General features: G+C 51.8%; 1 protein-coding gene across 5 annotated transcripts in view; it reads right to left on the bottom strand.

Annotated features, from left to right (window-relative positions):
* Positions 1 to 14,080, bottom strand: part of ASTN2 (astrotactin 2) — a 370,770-nt gene that overhangs the window by 70,211 nt on the left and 286,479 nt on the right. For 4 of the 5 annotated variants that reach the window (XM_085077209.1, XM_085077207.1, XM_085077208.1 and 1 more), the window contains 2 exons: positions 8,248 to 8,381; positions 6,949 to 7,097 (listed from right to left, as the gene is read on the bottom strand). In XM_085077209.1, coding sequence (XP_084933335.1) covers positions 6,949 to 7,097; positions 8,248 to 8,381 — 283 coding nt within the window. Of the gene's footprint in view, positions 1 to 4,582; positions 5,633 to 6,948; positions 7,098 to 8,247; positions 8,382 to 14,080 lie in introns of those variants that run through there. The other variant, XM_085077210.1, reaches the window with a different exon arrangement.

The raw sequence follows: 14,080 nt of genomic DNA, 5'->3' as shown, positions 1-14,080 counted from the left end.
ATGGTCCTGTCCTCTGGAAGAGCAGGATTACAGGGGTGGACAGAGTTCAGAGAGAGTCACTCCCAGCAAAGCCCAAGTCAACCTGATGCTGAGATAAGACCATTCCTTGACCCCACCATGCAGGCCCCATCAGTGGGAACCTAGCAGGGGAATGCTGCAGAATATCCACCCTATCCCCCATAACCCAAACTAGTCAGAGCAGTATTTCCTATTATGTCTCCATAACCTAATCTGACCCCCTCTAGGGTCTCCAGATTAATATCTGGGAAACCTCACAAGTCCAATCACCCAATTACAGGGAGGAAAGGTTTATCCTATCTAAACAGCATGAAATGTAACCTAGACCCAGCTGCCCCCTCACTTCTAAGAACCAGATCTCAATCCCTGGCAAGCTGAACAAACTGGGAAGGGGTCACAGGGGAGATGGGGAGGGTCTCCCTTGTATCATATGAAACCTGCAGGAGGAGCAGATATTTTAATTGGCAAATCCCCTGACTCAGGTTTAATCCCTCTCCATTCTGAATTTCCCTCACACTGGAGCAAGATGGGGAATAGAGGGCAGGCCACACCTTGAGCCACTGTCCAACAAGAGGAGGCCCCATCATTTTGGTGAGCAGGAGATGTTGGTTCTCAGGACACCCTGTGTGCCCAGCCCAGCCTGGGAGAGGCAGGGGTGAAGGGCTGGTGCCACCATGTGCCATGGAACAGGGATGTGCCTGAGGAATGGTGAGGGTAGGAGCAGAGTTGATGCTGGCAGGACAGAGCAGGCAGTGACACCATCACAGCCCAGGACAACTGCAATGTCCCCACAGCACCTCCTGGCTGGGGCTGAGAGGTTTCAAACAGGACAGAATAGGCTGTCCCAAGGCAGTCTTTGTGCCTCTTTGGACCTCTTTTCCCTCCCTGTTTCCCTCCAGAGAAGTGTGGAGGGACATTGGCTAACTTTTTGGATTGTATTTCAGCCACCTGACAATGCTGAACGCATGGGAAACCTCAACTGCAGCCAGAGGAGTGGAAAGCAGATTCCCCATCCCATTCAGGATATCAACACAGGCTTTGGCTAGAATGAGAAGAACATGCAAATCTCCAGGAAGATCCTACCCTGGCAGAGGATCCCAGTCTGGGCGTCATTCAGAGCCCATCCAAAGGGAAGACCCAGATTCTTTGCTCAGTGAGATTGCCCAAGTTTCCTCCCAGAGCAGGTTGTGTTGCATCCACAGATGCCCCAGAGCCTGTATTTTCCACACAGCTCAGGGCTGTATTGCCAAGCACCAGCTTTGCAAACACAGACTGAGCTTCCCTCCAAATTCCAGCCACAATTTATTGATTAAAAAAGCCTGTCTAGTCAATAAAGGCTCCCATGAAAACGTTCCACTGCTCTGCACTCACATGCCGTGATCCGTCTGGCTGTGTTAGCAGCCTTGGCTTTTGATGCTTTCTGACAAGATGGATTTGTGGCCTTGACTTTTCCAGATCAGGAGAAACTTAATCCTACAGGATAAAATTACAGACTAGTAAAAAAACTCCACAACCGGCCTCATTAACTGCCATGTAAGAAGTTCAGAGCCTTCTTAGCTAGAAGGCAGCATCTACAGCTGTCCTTGAGGGAGAGGCAGCTCTGAGCAGACAGCACAAAGCCCTTGGCAAACATGATGCTCCTGAAGTGCATGACACACTCGTGGCACCAGCCAGGCTGCTCCATCCTCTGCAGACAGCAGGAAAAGGGCAGACAGTCCCAGGTCTCCACCTATAAAGTGATTTGGGATCACTTTAAGATAATGCCCAGTTCTGGACAAAAGGTGTCTGGGCAGATAAAAATAAAAAACCCTGGAACACCCATATGGAAATGTGAATTAATGAAATTTTTCAGCCACTGACTCAACCCTAACTGAGAGTTGAGAACCCTCCACCCCCCTTCTGCTTTCCAGGATACAAAAATGACACTGGTAGGTGGAAATAACTACAACTGTCCCAGGGAGAGAGAAATCGGAGCTTCACAGCGAGGGCAATGGCCAAAATTAAGCACTTGCTTGGTGCTATTACACAACACATCCCAGGAAGCAGCTTCCAAAAACTTGACCTTCACTTCAAAGGTTTCTTTTTGAATCATCTTTCCTTCTGCTCACAAGTGAAGTGGATTCAGCACTCAAGAAGGGCACTCTGGGTGTTAAAAACATCTTTACCCATGGTTTAGCTGCAGAAGAGGCAGAGGCAATGCTCATGTGTTCACCCAGCTCCTGGCTGGACCTCAAGCTTCTACAGCTTCCTAAGGGCAGTGTCAACTCCCCCTGCTGCTCTCTGTGGTGCCCAGTTTGGCAGCCAGGACTCTTAAAAGATAATTTTAAGCCATGCAATAGAAGTCCAGCGGGGTTGCATAGAGACTGCACTGACTCCTTTCTGACAGGAACAGTATTTGCTCTGGCCAGACAGCTTTTTCTCCTCTCCTCCCAGCCTAGCCCTGGTTTTCACACAGCAGTAGCAGCACAGCTTGCACACAAGAGGGTGTCTGGAAGAGCTGGTTGCCATAGCTATATCCATACATCCCCAGCCACCCAGACACGTCACAGCCACGCTCCACATTGCAGAGTGAAGTTATAAATAAGACACTCCCCAGCCTCAACTCAGAGCACAACTTGCAAGTGTACAAAACACTCAGCCTTCTGGGTTGACCTCTCTCACTTTCTTTCACAGACAGGATGATGTGCAAAGGCTCCTCTGCAGAGCAGAGCAGTCTGCAATGGTGATGTGCACAGGTTTTATATAACCACACCCTCCACTCCTGCACATCTCTCTGCCCAGTCTGTTGTCCAGACAGACTCCCAGGTCACCTGCTGCTTCTCCTCCACACCACAGTGCTCTCTGTCGAGGGTCCCAGCACAGCAGAGGACTCTGAGCAAGCTTCCAGGCTCTGCATTCTCCTGCCCTGAGCTCTCCAACAGGCTCACTCAGCAGGCTGTGTTCCTGTTCTCCTTTCTTTGAGGGTTGCAAGCTGTTCTGGATGAGGGCTACCTCTTTGTATGAAGGAAACAGACCCCAAGGCAGCCAGGATCCCTTGGTGTCATCAGAGGTGATAAAATCTGGGAGTCTTTGCTGAGACCTCACCTGTCCTGCTGGGCTGTGGCATCCCAAACCTGCTAGATAGAAGCAGGTGAGCTGTGTACCTGTTTGTTGTACACTTTGTACAGCCAACACCCCACTGTGTCCCCAGCTGCACTGGCTCAGCTGTCAGCACACACTGAGCTGTGAGGTACCACAGAAAAGGGGGGAGACACCCTGTGAGAGTCTACAGAGAGCAGGACAGAAAGGCTGGGAGAGGGGCAGAGCCTCCCAATCCTGTGACCTGCCACCAGCAGCACAGAGCCAGCAGTGCATTGGGACAACACCTCTTTGACACTCACTGTCACCCTCAGCCACAAGGACAGCAAGAGATGTTCTGTTTCTCTGCATCATTAAGGGAGAGTCCACTCCTGCCTCAGAGTGTGCAATGAGTGTTATCACCAGCAAGGTCCTTTGAGATACCTTCAAACCACCCCCTCCCCAGCCTCCTCACCACACCCTGTGCAGGCACATGGCAGCCTCCCCAAGCCCCCCAAAGATGTGTGTTCAGAGAGCCAGCAGCAACAGAGATGTGGGCAGGAGGGGAAGAAAACTGCATCAGGGAGAGAACTTTGAGAAAGAAACTGAGGAGCTCTCAGAGACACAAAACATCTCAGCAGCAACAAGGCCACCCCACCAGGAATGACACAGCTCAGCCCACAGACCCCAGTCCATCACACAGCCAAACCCAGCACCTCATCCTCCCCCAGACATCCCCCAAAATGTTCTAAAAACACATTCAAAGTACTTTTTCACTTCTAAACCTTGCATTACGCAAGCTCACAGCAGCCTCCCCAAATCCAGGTGGGTCTGACCTCCCAGGTGGGCCCCAGAGGTGGTTCAGGTGGTGTTAAACCAGGTCTGCCTGTTCCCTCCTGAGGATTTCACCCTTCTGCTTTCAGACAAGGCCTCCCAGCTCAGCTCCCAACCCTAAAACCAGGGCAAGGATCCTTCTGTGTTCCAGCATGGGCTGGAAGATGCTGCACTCCCCAAGCAGGGCTGGCTCAAGGGAACCTCAGCTGTTCCAGGGGACCTCCTAAGCCAGGGCCACAACAACAAGAAGTGACACCCCAGGTGCCACATCTGGCACACGCAGGGACACAGCCCGGCTTAGAGAACGGAGACATGAAAAGCACTTTGCGCCACAGCCCCGCTATCCCCTCATCCCTCCCCCTCATCCCCTTCGGAGCTTCTTAACTTCACAAACCTTCCTCCAGAGGAGTGTTGGAGTGACAGAAAACATTTTCCAAGCCTAATATCAGTTCCAGATGTTCACAGCCATTTCAGTTTGTACCTCACCCTGTAAAACACATTTCTCCCTCTCCCTCTCTCAAGTGCAGCGCCTGCTTGGTCCATGACATAATGCGCTGGCTGTGCACACACACACACACACACACGCACGCTCGCGCCCTCTCCGAGAGCCCCACGCTCAAACAAAGAGCATCACTCAACTACAAAGCCGTCGCACACATGGAGTTATGAGTAATTTCCACAAGTTTTAATAAACAGCTCGGGATGTAATTGCTCTCCGTCTTCCCGGCTGGCTCCCGAGCCGCTCGCTCCCCGCGCGCTGGTGTTGAAAGCGTGGTTTGTTTCACACACGAGTTCACCTCCTCTCCGCCTCGGATGGGCCAAGGGCTGTGTTTTTCTAAGCACCAGGAACAAGCCTCTTAAAAAGCCTCGTACAGCCCAGGGCAGCTGAGCCATGCAGGCTGCTGGCTCTCTCCACCCTGTCCCACAGCATCCCTGTCGCTGTCCCAGGGAGCACAGGGGACCCACGTTGGACCAAACTCAAAACTCCCTCCTGACTCTGCTCCAAGAGGAAGAGGAACAAATGTTTTCTGGCTCAAGGGAAAGGTTACATCTTCCAGTTGCAGAGCAAGGGGGAGGCCAAGGAGTTTTGCAAGGGTGAGAGACTGGAGGCTGTCGAGGGGCAGGAGGAAGGCAGAAGGCAGGTGAGGCTGGGGCCAGGTACCATCTAGTGTGCCATGGGGATGAAGAACAGGTTGGCAGAGCTCTAGACCCTGCCAGTGCCAGGAATCCCAATCAGAAATGGCTACAACTGTGACAAATCAAACAAAACCACTGTCCAAGCACAAAGAACCCACTCATTTAAACTCAAGAGTTCCAAGGGATGAGTGGCAGCAGCCTTAAGAGCCCTACAGCCTTGCCAGATCCTCCCAGCACAGAGCCCTGCTCTGGGCTCTGATGCACCTCCCAGAAATGGGAACAACCTTCTCCTCCCTGCCAGCAGCCAGGAGACTGATGGGGAAGGAAGATCTACCCATATTCACCAAAAGCCATCCAAATGCCATACCCCAAACCCCCTCTCCCAAAGATTTCCCCTCTGGGGCTGAGTTATTGTTTTGTGGATGCTGCTCAGATGGGAGGAGCTGTGGTGCAGCAGGATGGGTGGGTGCTGGTGGTCAGGGGATACCCAGGGCAGGATTTTTGGCTGTAGAGAGCTGTAGCAGTCAGCACCTCTGCAAACCTACAAAAGGTATTTGCAGGAATCAAGTCATCTGGCATTAGAGACCTGTAGGGTAAGAAAGGAATGAAGGCAGGAATGTTGTTTGGTTGTAAACAACACAGAAAAAAAAGGAGAGGTTTAGGATTGGATTTTCTCTTTAATTGTTAATAGGGTCATTCTGTCCCAAACAGTCCCCCAGAGCAGGGAGAAGGGAGGGAAGCTCCCCACAATGAATTCAATTGCCTGTCAAACACATGGCAGTCATAAAAGGAAAATAATAATAATAATAATAATAATAATAATAATAATAATAATAATAATAATCTGTATTTCCTACTCAGGCTGCCAGGCAAAGATCCAGCCACTTCAAAGGACAAACCCCACATTTGCCTGGTCTGGCCTCACCTGACTGATGTGTGAGCAATCTGGAATCCCCATCCAAAACAAAGCCCCTCCTTTGGTGGCTTGTTTTCTTTCTCCATTACTGCAAGGTGCCCCTCCAAGATAAAGAACAAACCTCCTTCCACGCTGTGAAACCAGAAACATAACCCAGGGGCCATGGCCACATTGGGCAGCTTTGGGAGTGGATGCTGGCAAGTTTTAGGAGAAAGGTCCTGTGGGATGGGGCTGTGTAACAAACTACACTCAAAACCCTCGAGCAAAAAGCAGTAGGTTCTGCTTGGCTTTCCCTGCAGCACTGCCATCACTCAAGGTCTCAAGTCCTATTTTCTGAAATCCATCATTAACTCACCCAAATCAAGTCCCATCCTTCATGCCCTCCACCTTGTCCAGCAGCTCTTGGAGCATGGATTGAATTGCTGACAAAGCCTTTGCAAGGTACAGAGCACTCAGTACAAGCCTGGGAATTAAAGTCCAACCCAGGAAAGTTTCAGATTCCCCTGGAGAAGTTTTGTGCTCTTTAAATGATCACACCAAACATTGCAGGTTTTGAATCCCTTCGATAGGTGTGCAAGACAACTGAAGATGTCCTTTCAAAGGCAGATCACTGCTCACTCGCTGGGACAGACCAGTAAAATTCTTGAGGGATGACCTTCCCCCTGCACCCACCATCCTGTGGCATTTCAGACTGATCAGAACAACAACCCTTCAGAAACCCCATCTCACAGCTCTTCTGCCCAAAATACGGCAAATAATTTCTTTCTGCCTCACTGCCTTTTTGTAATTCCCCTTTTCCTCAAATACCCTTGTCTGCAGAAGACTCCAGAAACCTCTCCTAAATGGAGTGGGTTTGATACCTGATTTAATACCTTGACTCCATGCACAATTCTCCACCAAAGCAGCAGTTCCCAGCCAGGCAGGGCACAGGAGGCATTGCCAGGAACCCTCTGCAGCACGAGGAGGTTGCCCTCCCTCTCACTCACCTGTGTAGAGGTCTGTGTCAGTGTACTCATCCACCTTCTTGTGCTGCAGGACATAGTCAGACACCTTGGTCCCGATGGCAGGCTGCACATCCAGCCACTCCAGAGACACCACAGTGCTGGAGGGCTCCACGTTGGGGGAGAGCCGCAGGCTGGACAGGAAATAGGAAAGAAAACAAGACATCAGCTCCCTTTCTGGGGAGGAATCCACATCTCCAAGCAGCACAACCCTCAAAAGGGTGCACAGTCACACACGTGGATGTGCCCACAGACCCCCAAGGACAGAGGCACAAGGGCAGAGCAGGCTGGTGAGTACCAAAGAACCTCCAGCTGAAGGTCAGTTGAGTCCAGCCTACTGCAGAGCCTCCCCCTGCTGTGCCCTTGGAGCCTCCCCCTGCTCCTGGAAAAGGCAAGGTCATGCAACCCCAAATATCTCATCTAAAGGGGCCTTAATTGTCTGGGAGAGCTGCTGAACTTCAGCAAGGGAAGCAGGGACCAACACCCCACGAGGAAAACATGAGAGGATTCAGTTTCTTGAAGCCCAGCAGGGCTGAGTCCACAGGAGGGGAGGGTCAGGTCTGCATCTCCAGAGAGCAAAGGCAAGGAAGGGTGGGAGGGGGAGAAGGAAGGGGCAGATGTGGTGTGAATTCACCCAGCTGCAAACCTCTGAGGGGTGTGGGCTAGAGGCAGAGCAGGGCAGCTGTGCAGGAGCTCCTGCCCAGAGCAGGAACAACGTGGGCTGGGATGGAGGCAGAGCAGCTCTGTGCTCCTGGCTGGGCTAGTGCAGAGGCGTCCTCTCCCTCTGCACTGGGGTAGATGACAACACCAAGCACAGGGCTATGGAGAGTCTGGCTCCAAACACACAGCATGTTTGCTGGACTCAGGATGGGAAATGAATCCCCTCCGAGGATATTGGCTCACTAAGAAGGTGTTCTGCTCCTTGTGGCTCGCTGGAGCCAGTCTTCCTGCTTTCTCAGCTAATTCCCCATCAGTTTGCTCCTGATTTGCTCTCGCTCTGACAAGCCACAATGAATTGCACTGTAATTCCATTTCTTTCAGCATTTGAAATCCCATTCTACAAGCCCTGCTAATCAGGTGATGAAAATCTATAAGGAAACCTTCCAGGGCCACAGCCGGAGCCAGGATATCCTAAAGGCATCAGCCACACTTTGAGGAGGGCTGGGCTGCAGCCCCCTGGCCCAAGGGTGCAGAAGGAGGTACCATGGGAAGGGGGCTGGTGCTGGGGGGCTGTGACCCATGGGAAGGGCTGGGGACCCGTGGAGGGCTGGCAGGGATACGTACACAGGAGGAGGGAGAGGGCTGCAGTTCGGGAGTCCGTTCTCGTCGAAGGCGTTGAGGTCACACCTGCACCAGTCCTCGATAACATCACCTTTCCCAGAGCACCAGTATGAGCTCATCAGGGCTCCCTTGAAGGCCTGACGTGAGAACAAAAAGTGTGAACACGTGTGCTAGACTCAGTGAAACCTGGCCAGCGGTGCTGAGCATTGGGGGGAGCGTGCAGAGCCCTGGGATCAGGAAATATGGGATAGGATGGGATAGGATGGGATAGGATGGGGGAATGTGTCCTCCCCAGCTTTGCCACGGCCTCTCTGCATGGCCCTGGGCATGGCTCTTCACCTTGCTGGGTTTAACTCCCATGTTTTGAGGGATGCTGGTTCAACCCTGAATGCTTTTGGAGTAGGGATGGGGAGCATCTGCACAATCCTACAGAGGGGACCTCCTGTGGGGTAGGACTGAGCTGCCTGAAGGAGCACAAACCTAAGTCCCTTGGTGACAGTGGACAGAATATACACAGTGCCTGCACACTGCTGCTGTGTACAATGAAACTTTCACTCTTCCCCATGTCCTTCTGCCCAGCTGTTCCTGTCCTCCTGAGAATACAGTAATTCCTACATTCCCAACAACACAGACCATTTCAATCCTTCTCACAGGTTTGCTATTCATACAAAGTGCCCTCCTGCAAGCAAACTGCTGCATTATTCACTTGCCCAAGGAAGACACGCAAGCAAAACAGCAGTATCTGGAAGGACAAAAGAAAACCTGGAAAATACTTGTAGGATGTCCCCAGGAGCCACCCTGACTGGTCCTAATAATACCAATGAATCCCTGGAATAACAGCTGGGCTCAGAATTCCCAAAGCCCTCCAGGTCTGACCCCTCAGTGCTCATCCCACACCTCGTGGGGGTCAGTGTGAGACCCCAAACTGCAGATGGGGCACCTCTCACTCCACACCCTGCTGTAGTTCAGACCACATGGATTTATGGTGGTTTGTCCCATTGCCCTTTGCCTGTAATTAAACTTCCAGCTTCAAAAAACATCTCTCCTGCACCCACACAGAGCCAACATCCAACCCAACCCCGTGAAGCCGCAACGCCCAGCTAGAATAATCAGAACACCAAAATATCAGCCACTAAAACAAAGCTCTGTAATGCTTTTGACCTTTCAAGAGGCACATTTTGGAGCTGAAACACCTTCACAGGTCCTCATCCACATGGAGCAGCCTTGATTTGTGGCAACACTGTTCCTCCCACGACAAGTTGCCTGCGGAAGCCTGGCCCTGGTGATATGGCCTGGGCTGCCAGGGTACACCTAGAGATAAAACTGTGCCCTTTGGGGAGGATAGGGACAGCTCAGGCTGCAGCATTTAGCAGAAAACTCTAGGAAAAGCGCCATCCTAGGGAGGTTTCTGAAAGGAGGAGGTATAAATAGAGCCTGACGTCAGGGCTCCCATTGTCCAGGGTTTTGTTGCTCTCCCCAAACACCCCCAGCACCTTTAACGAGGCGCCTCGAGGCTCTTGCATCTGCAAAATTTTCTGCTTCCAGGCATTTACAAAATGGGACTGTTCCAGGTGGAAAAAATTGGAAAAAAAAAAAACCCGAAGAAAAACCTAAGGAAGGAACGAACATGTGAAAAGAGAGAAAATGTGACGTTATTTTACTCTGTTGCTTAGAATGTAATTGAAGTGCTGGGCTGGAAAGGGCATCCAAAGTAATTGGAGAGAGGGATGAAGAGAGGAGTTTATCTGACACCTGGATAAATGGATGCAGACACACATCTGCAGGGAGCAGCAGGTCCGTGCAGGAGAGGAACAGCCAAGGATGTGTGCAGATGGATGGGAAAGCTTGTGCTCTCCCTGGGAAGCAAGATAAATACCCTGTGCTGAGGGTACCTGTGCGCACAGACAGGCGCCAGGGGAGAAGACAGATGTGGGTGATCCTGGGAAGAGCTGCCCTGTCACACTCATGCCACTGTTCCACTGTCCCCCAGCCCCAAGCCCTGTCCCTCTGCACACTCCCTCCCTGTCCCTAACCCTGGGAAGAAACCCCACTCACCCCATCCACGCCCTTTAGTAAATCCAGTAGTCAATTCCTTGTTTTCCTTTTTCCTGCTGCTAAGCACGAGCTGGATGAGCAATCCCCTCTGCTCCTCCTGCCCAGCCTCGCAGAGGTTTTAATTAGATCCTGCAGGTACCCAGCTGTCATCTGCCTTGTGTCACCCTTCACACAAATGAGGTTAGGGGATGGATGCTGCGCTCATTAGGGCGAGCACACCTCCACCCCCTAACAGGGTTACCGGGAGCACGGCTGCCCCTGCCAGCTCCTGCCTCCCTCCTGACTCATGCTAGGGCCAGCCTTGGGGGAGACAGGCAGCTAGGACTTGTGCCTGGCTTGTCCCTCTCTGCTGGGCACTGGTGAGGTTACACCTCAGGTGCTGTGTCCAGTTCTAGGCCTGTTCTAGACATTGAGGGGTTGGAGTGTGTCCATGGAAGGGAATGGAGATGGGGAAGGGGCTGGAGAGTGAATCAGTTGAGAAGTGGCTGAGGGAGCTGGGAAAGGAGCTCAGCCTGGAGAAAAGGAGGCTCAGGGGGACCTTGTGGCTCTGCACAACTCCCTGACAGGGAGAGACAGCCAGGGGGGTCAGGCTGTGCTCCTAGGGAACAAGGGACAAGACACCTGTAAACAGAGTCAAGCTGTATCAGGGGAGTTTCAGGCTGGAATTTCTTCACCAAAAGGGTGGTCAGACTTTGGAAGGGGTTGCCCAGGTAGGTGGTAGAGCCCCCATCCCTGGAGGTGTCCAAAGAACAACTGGACGTGGCACTCAGTGCTCTGGGCTGAGTGACAAAGTGGGGACTGGTCACAGGTTGGACTTGATCTTAGAGGTGTTTTCCAACCTAAATGATTCTGTGATTCTATGATTTCCCTTACTTTCCAGTGGGAGTCTGAACTGCTGGCTCTCAGCTGCCATCCAAACAAGAAGCCCAATGGCACAGGAAGACCAAGAGTGATGGACAAGGATGAAGTGAAGGTGCTGAGATCCATCCCAGGTGGAAAGCAGAACCTGTTTCCACCAGCTTCAGGTGGAAACAAATGCACAGGGACCTCCCTGGTCTGTGGTGGCTGAGGACCACCTTCCCCTCCTGCTTGGGTTGTGCTCTCCACATCTCCTGTCCTGCTCAGAAACGTGCAGCAAACACTCTCCTCCCTGCCAGGGACAGCACCTACACAAATCCACCTCCAACATGACCACTTCCATCCTGGATGCTTCATCATGGTGCTCATGTTTTCACAGGTCCAAGAGGGTCTGGAATCATGGAGGGCTTCCCAGGAGCAGATGGATCTGCTGGGAATGGCAGTGGCCCCCAGTGCACTGTCCTGTGCTTGCCAACCACTCCCCGGGACCCCAACACCCCTCTGTGCCCTAAGGCAATTTTATCTTTCATTTAAAAGTATCCAAATTGTATTGTTTCCCTGTGAGTCAGCCTATTTAGTTTATGTCCTTCGGTGCCAGAGGGGAAATTTATGAGATGAGAAACTGGCTCGAAACGTTTATTTTCTAGATGACGAGTCATGCCATTAGATATATAGCTTTATGAATCATAGGAACAGCATCTAATTTGCTCTTAAAGGTATAATAGGTCTGATTCCCCACACCCATGCACACACATATATTGGATTGATAGTTCCCCCCTAGGATGGCTAGTTCATTTGTTTTGACACAAGCAAGACTTACAGGACCATAAAGTCCCATCTTACCATAAGCTAAGCCTATTCATAAAAAAAATATTAGGGAAACGAACGATCAGCTAAGCACATTTATCCCACACTCGATTGCATATGGATCTTTCTCCTGTTGTTATTTGTGCTCAGGGGGAGGCCATTTGGCCCCATTTTATAGCTGAGACTCTCTGCAACAGAATAGAGAAGAACACTTCCTTTGTCCTCTGTTAGACCTCGCTGATGGAGGGGAGAAGCACTAAGTTATTTCTGACCGTAGGTTTTCTGTTGACATCCCAGGAGAGGAAAGTGATAGGACATGAAGGAACCTTCCAGATCAGCATTTGCAGGACCCAGCACACACCACGGGGCTGGTGTTTGCAGACAGGATACTGGAAAGAGCATGTGTTGGGTGCTTATCTGTGAATATCTGGTCTTCTCCATGGCTGACAGAGATATGAAAATCTGGCTCATTGAGTCTAGGATGCACATCTGTTTCTCAAAAAAGTTAAAAAGGAAATACAGGGACATAAAACAACAACCACAGGTGAACATGTAGGCTGGACACAGACGTGCTGCAGATAAAAGAGATGATCTGGCAGCTGGAACTTTGGTTCATTTTTGGTTTTGCACTGATTTCCCCAGTCTTTGTTTTTTCTGTTCTTCTCAATGCAGAAAGAGGAGGAAGAGTGGAAGCAGGCTGGCTCCATCCCATGTCCAGGGATGTGGCAGCAGGGACATCCTGACCCTTCCCATTTGTAGGATGGAGATGGGACCTGCATGCCACCACCACCGTCCCTCAGGCACAGACTGGGGCCACTGGAGGAGTATGTTGGCTCAAGAAGGGATTTCACAGCCTGAACAGGATGCTACCATGATGGCAGGGTGGCTGGATTTTCCATGCCCTTCCAGCTGTTCAGTGCTGTTCATAGGAGACAAATGCTACTCTTTAGTCTAGACATCTCGGGAAGGAGGAAAAAAAAAAAAGAGGAGGAAAGTTAAAGATTTCCCAGGCCAGAGACTCTTTGCAGGGTCATGCAGTTCATGTCTGAAAGGCTGCTCCAGGTTCACAGCAAAGGAGGATGAAGTTTCCCTCCTGCTGCTGGCAGGTGATCTCATCCTGTGTTGTTCACACCCTCCCTGCCTCTGGCTGCCTCTCCCCCAGGAGCAGCATCACCAGCATCTCATCCTGGAAAGGGACAGCAGTGGTCTGCTGGAAAGGTCAGGCTGCTGGAAGAGCCCCAGGGTGGGCAGCATCCTGGATTCTGTTATTTACAGGATCCGAGGGAGAGGACACTGGAGAACCTGGCAGCAGGGGAAATCAAAGCTCTCTGTGCTGCAGTGAGCCCCATCCTGGGGAGCTCCAGTCTCACACCTCAGCACAAAGCTCCCCATTATAGCCCAACCTGGGCACCACAATGTGGCCATTCTTCCCCTGGAAACACGAGCTGGATGTGGGCTGGAGCTGCAGTATGGTGCTCCAGGGCCAGAGGAGGAGGAGGACAGGGGCAAATTGGCAGGTATTAAAACAAAGCAACAACAAATAAAAAGAAACACACCCCAGAGCAAACCAAAAAAGTCACCTCAACCACAAAAACTCTGTCCCCATTCCCCCCCCGGGCTCCCTGTCAGCTTTGGCAGTGGAGACAGAAATCCCTGGCACTGGCTCCCCAGCCCTTCAGGGGCTGCTTCGGGGAAGCTGTGAGTGCAGGAGGGCTACTGCCTTCCAGCAGCTCTGCCACAAGTGCTGGATGGAAGTCAAACTGATGTCCTGGGGCCTTGGGGACACCTTCCACCCTGGCCAAGAACACCCTGCCAGCCTGGGGACACCAAAGTGGACAGCGGTGGCCACGCTCTGCTTGGCAGGAGACATCTCCTTGGCAAAGGGTGTGGAGAAAAGATGGGGCATTTTGCTCCAAGCTCAGCTGCCATCCAAGCTGGTGGCCCCTGGCATGTGAAGAAGGGCTCCTGCTGAGGCCAGTGGGAGCAGCAGCACAGGGCTGTGCCCCCCAGCAAGCCCCCACACCATGGGCTGGGCCACGTGTGCCGCCAGGAGGCCATGGCTGCAGCAAATGCTGAGATTACTCAATTTTCGAATTAAAGCAAGGTCCTAGGGGTC

This window comes from Lichenostomus cassidix, chromosome 17, assembly GCF_008360975.1.
Source record: "Lichenostomus cassidix isolate B80296 chromosome 17, HeHo_3.0, whole genome shotgun sequence".
Taxonomy (NCBI): domain Eukaryota; kingdom Metazoa; phylum Chordata; class Aves; order Passeriformes; family Meliphagidae; genus Lichenostomus; species Lichenostomus cassidix.
The sequence above is the reverse complement of the archived record's forward strand: the minus strand, read 5'-3'. Positions and strand labels throughout refer to the sequence as shown.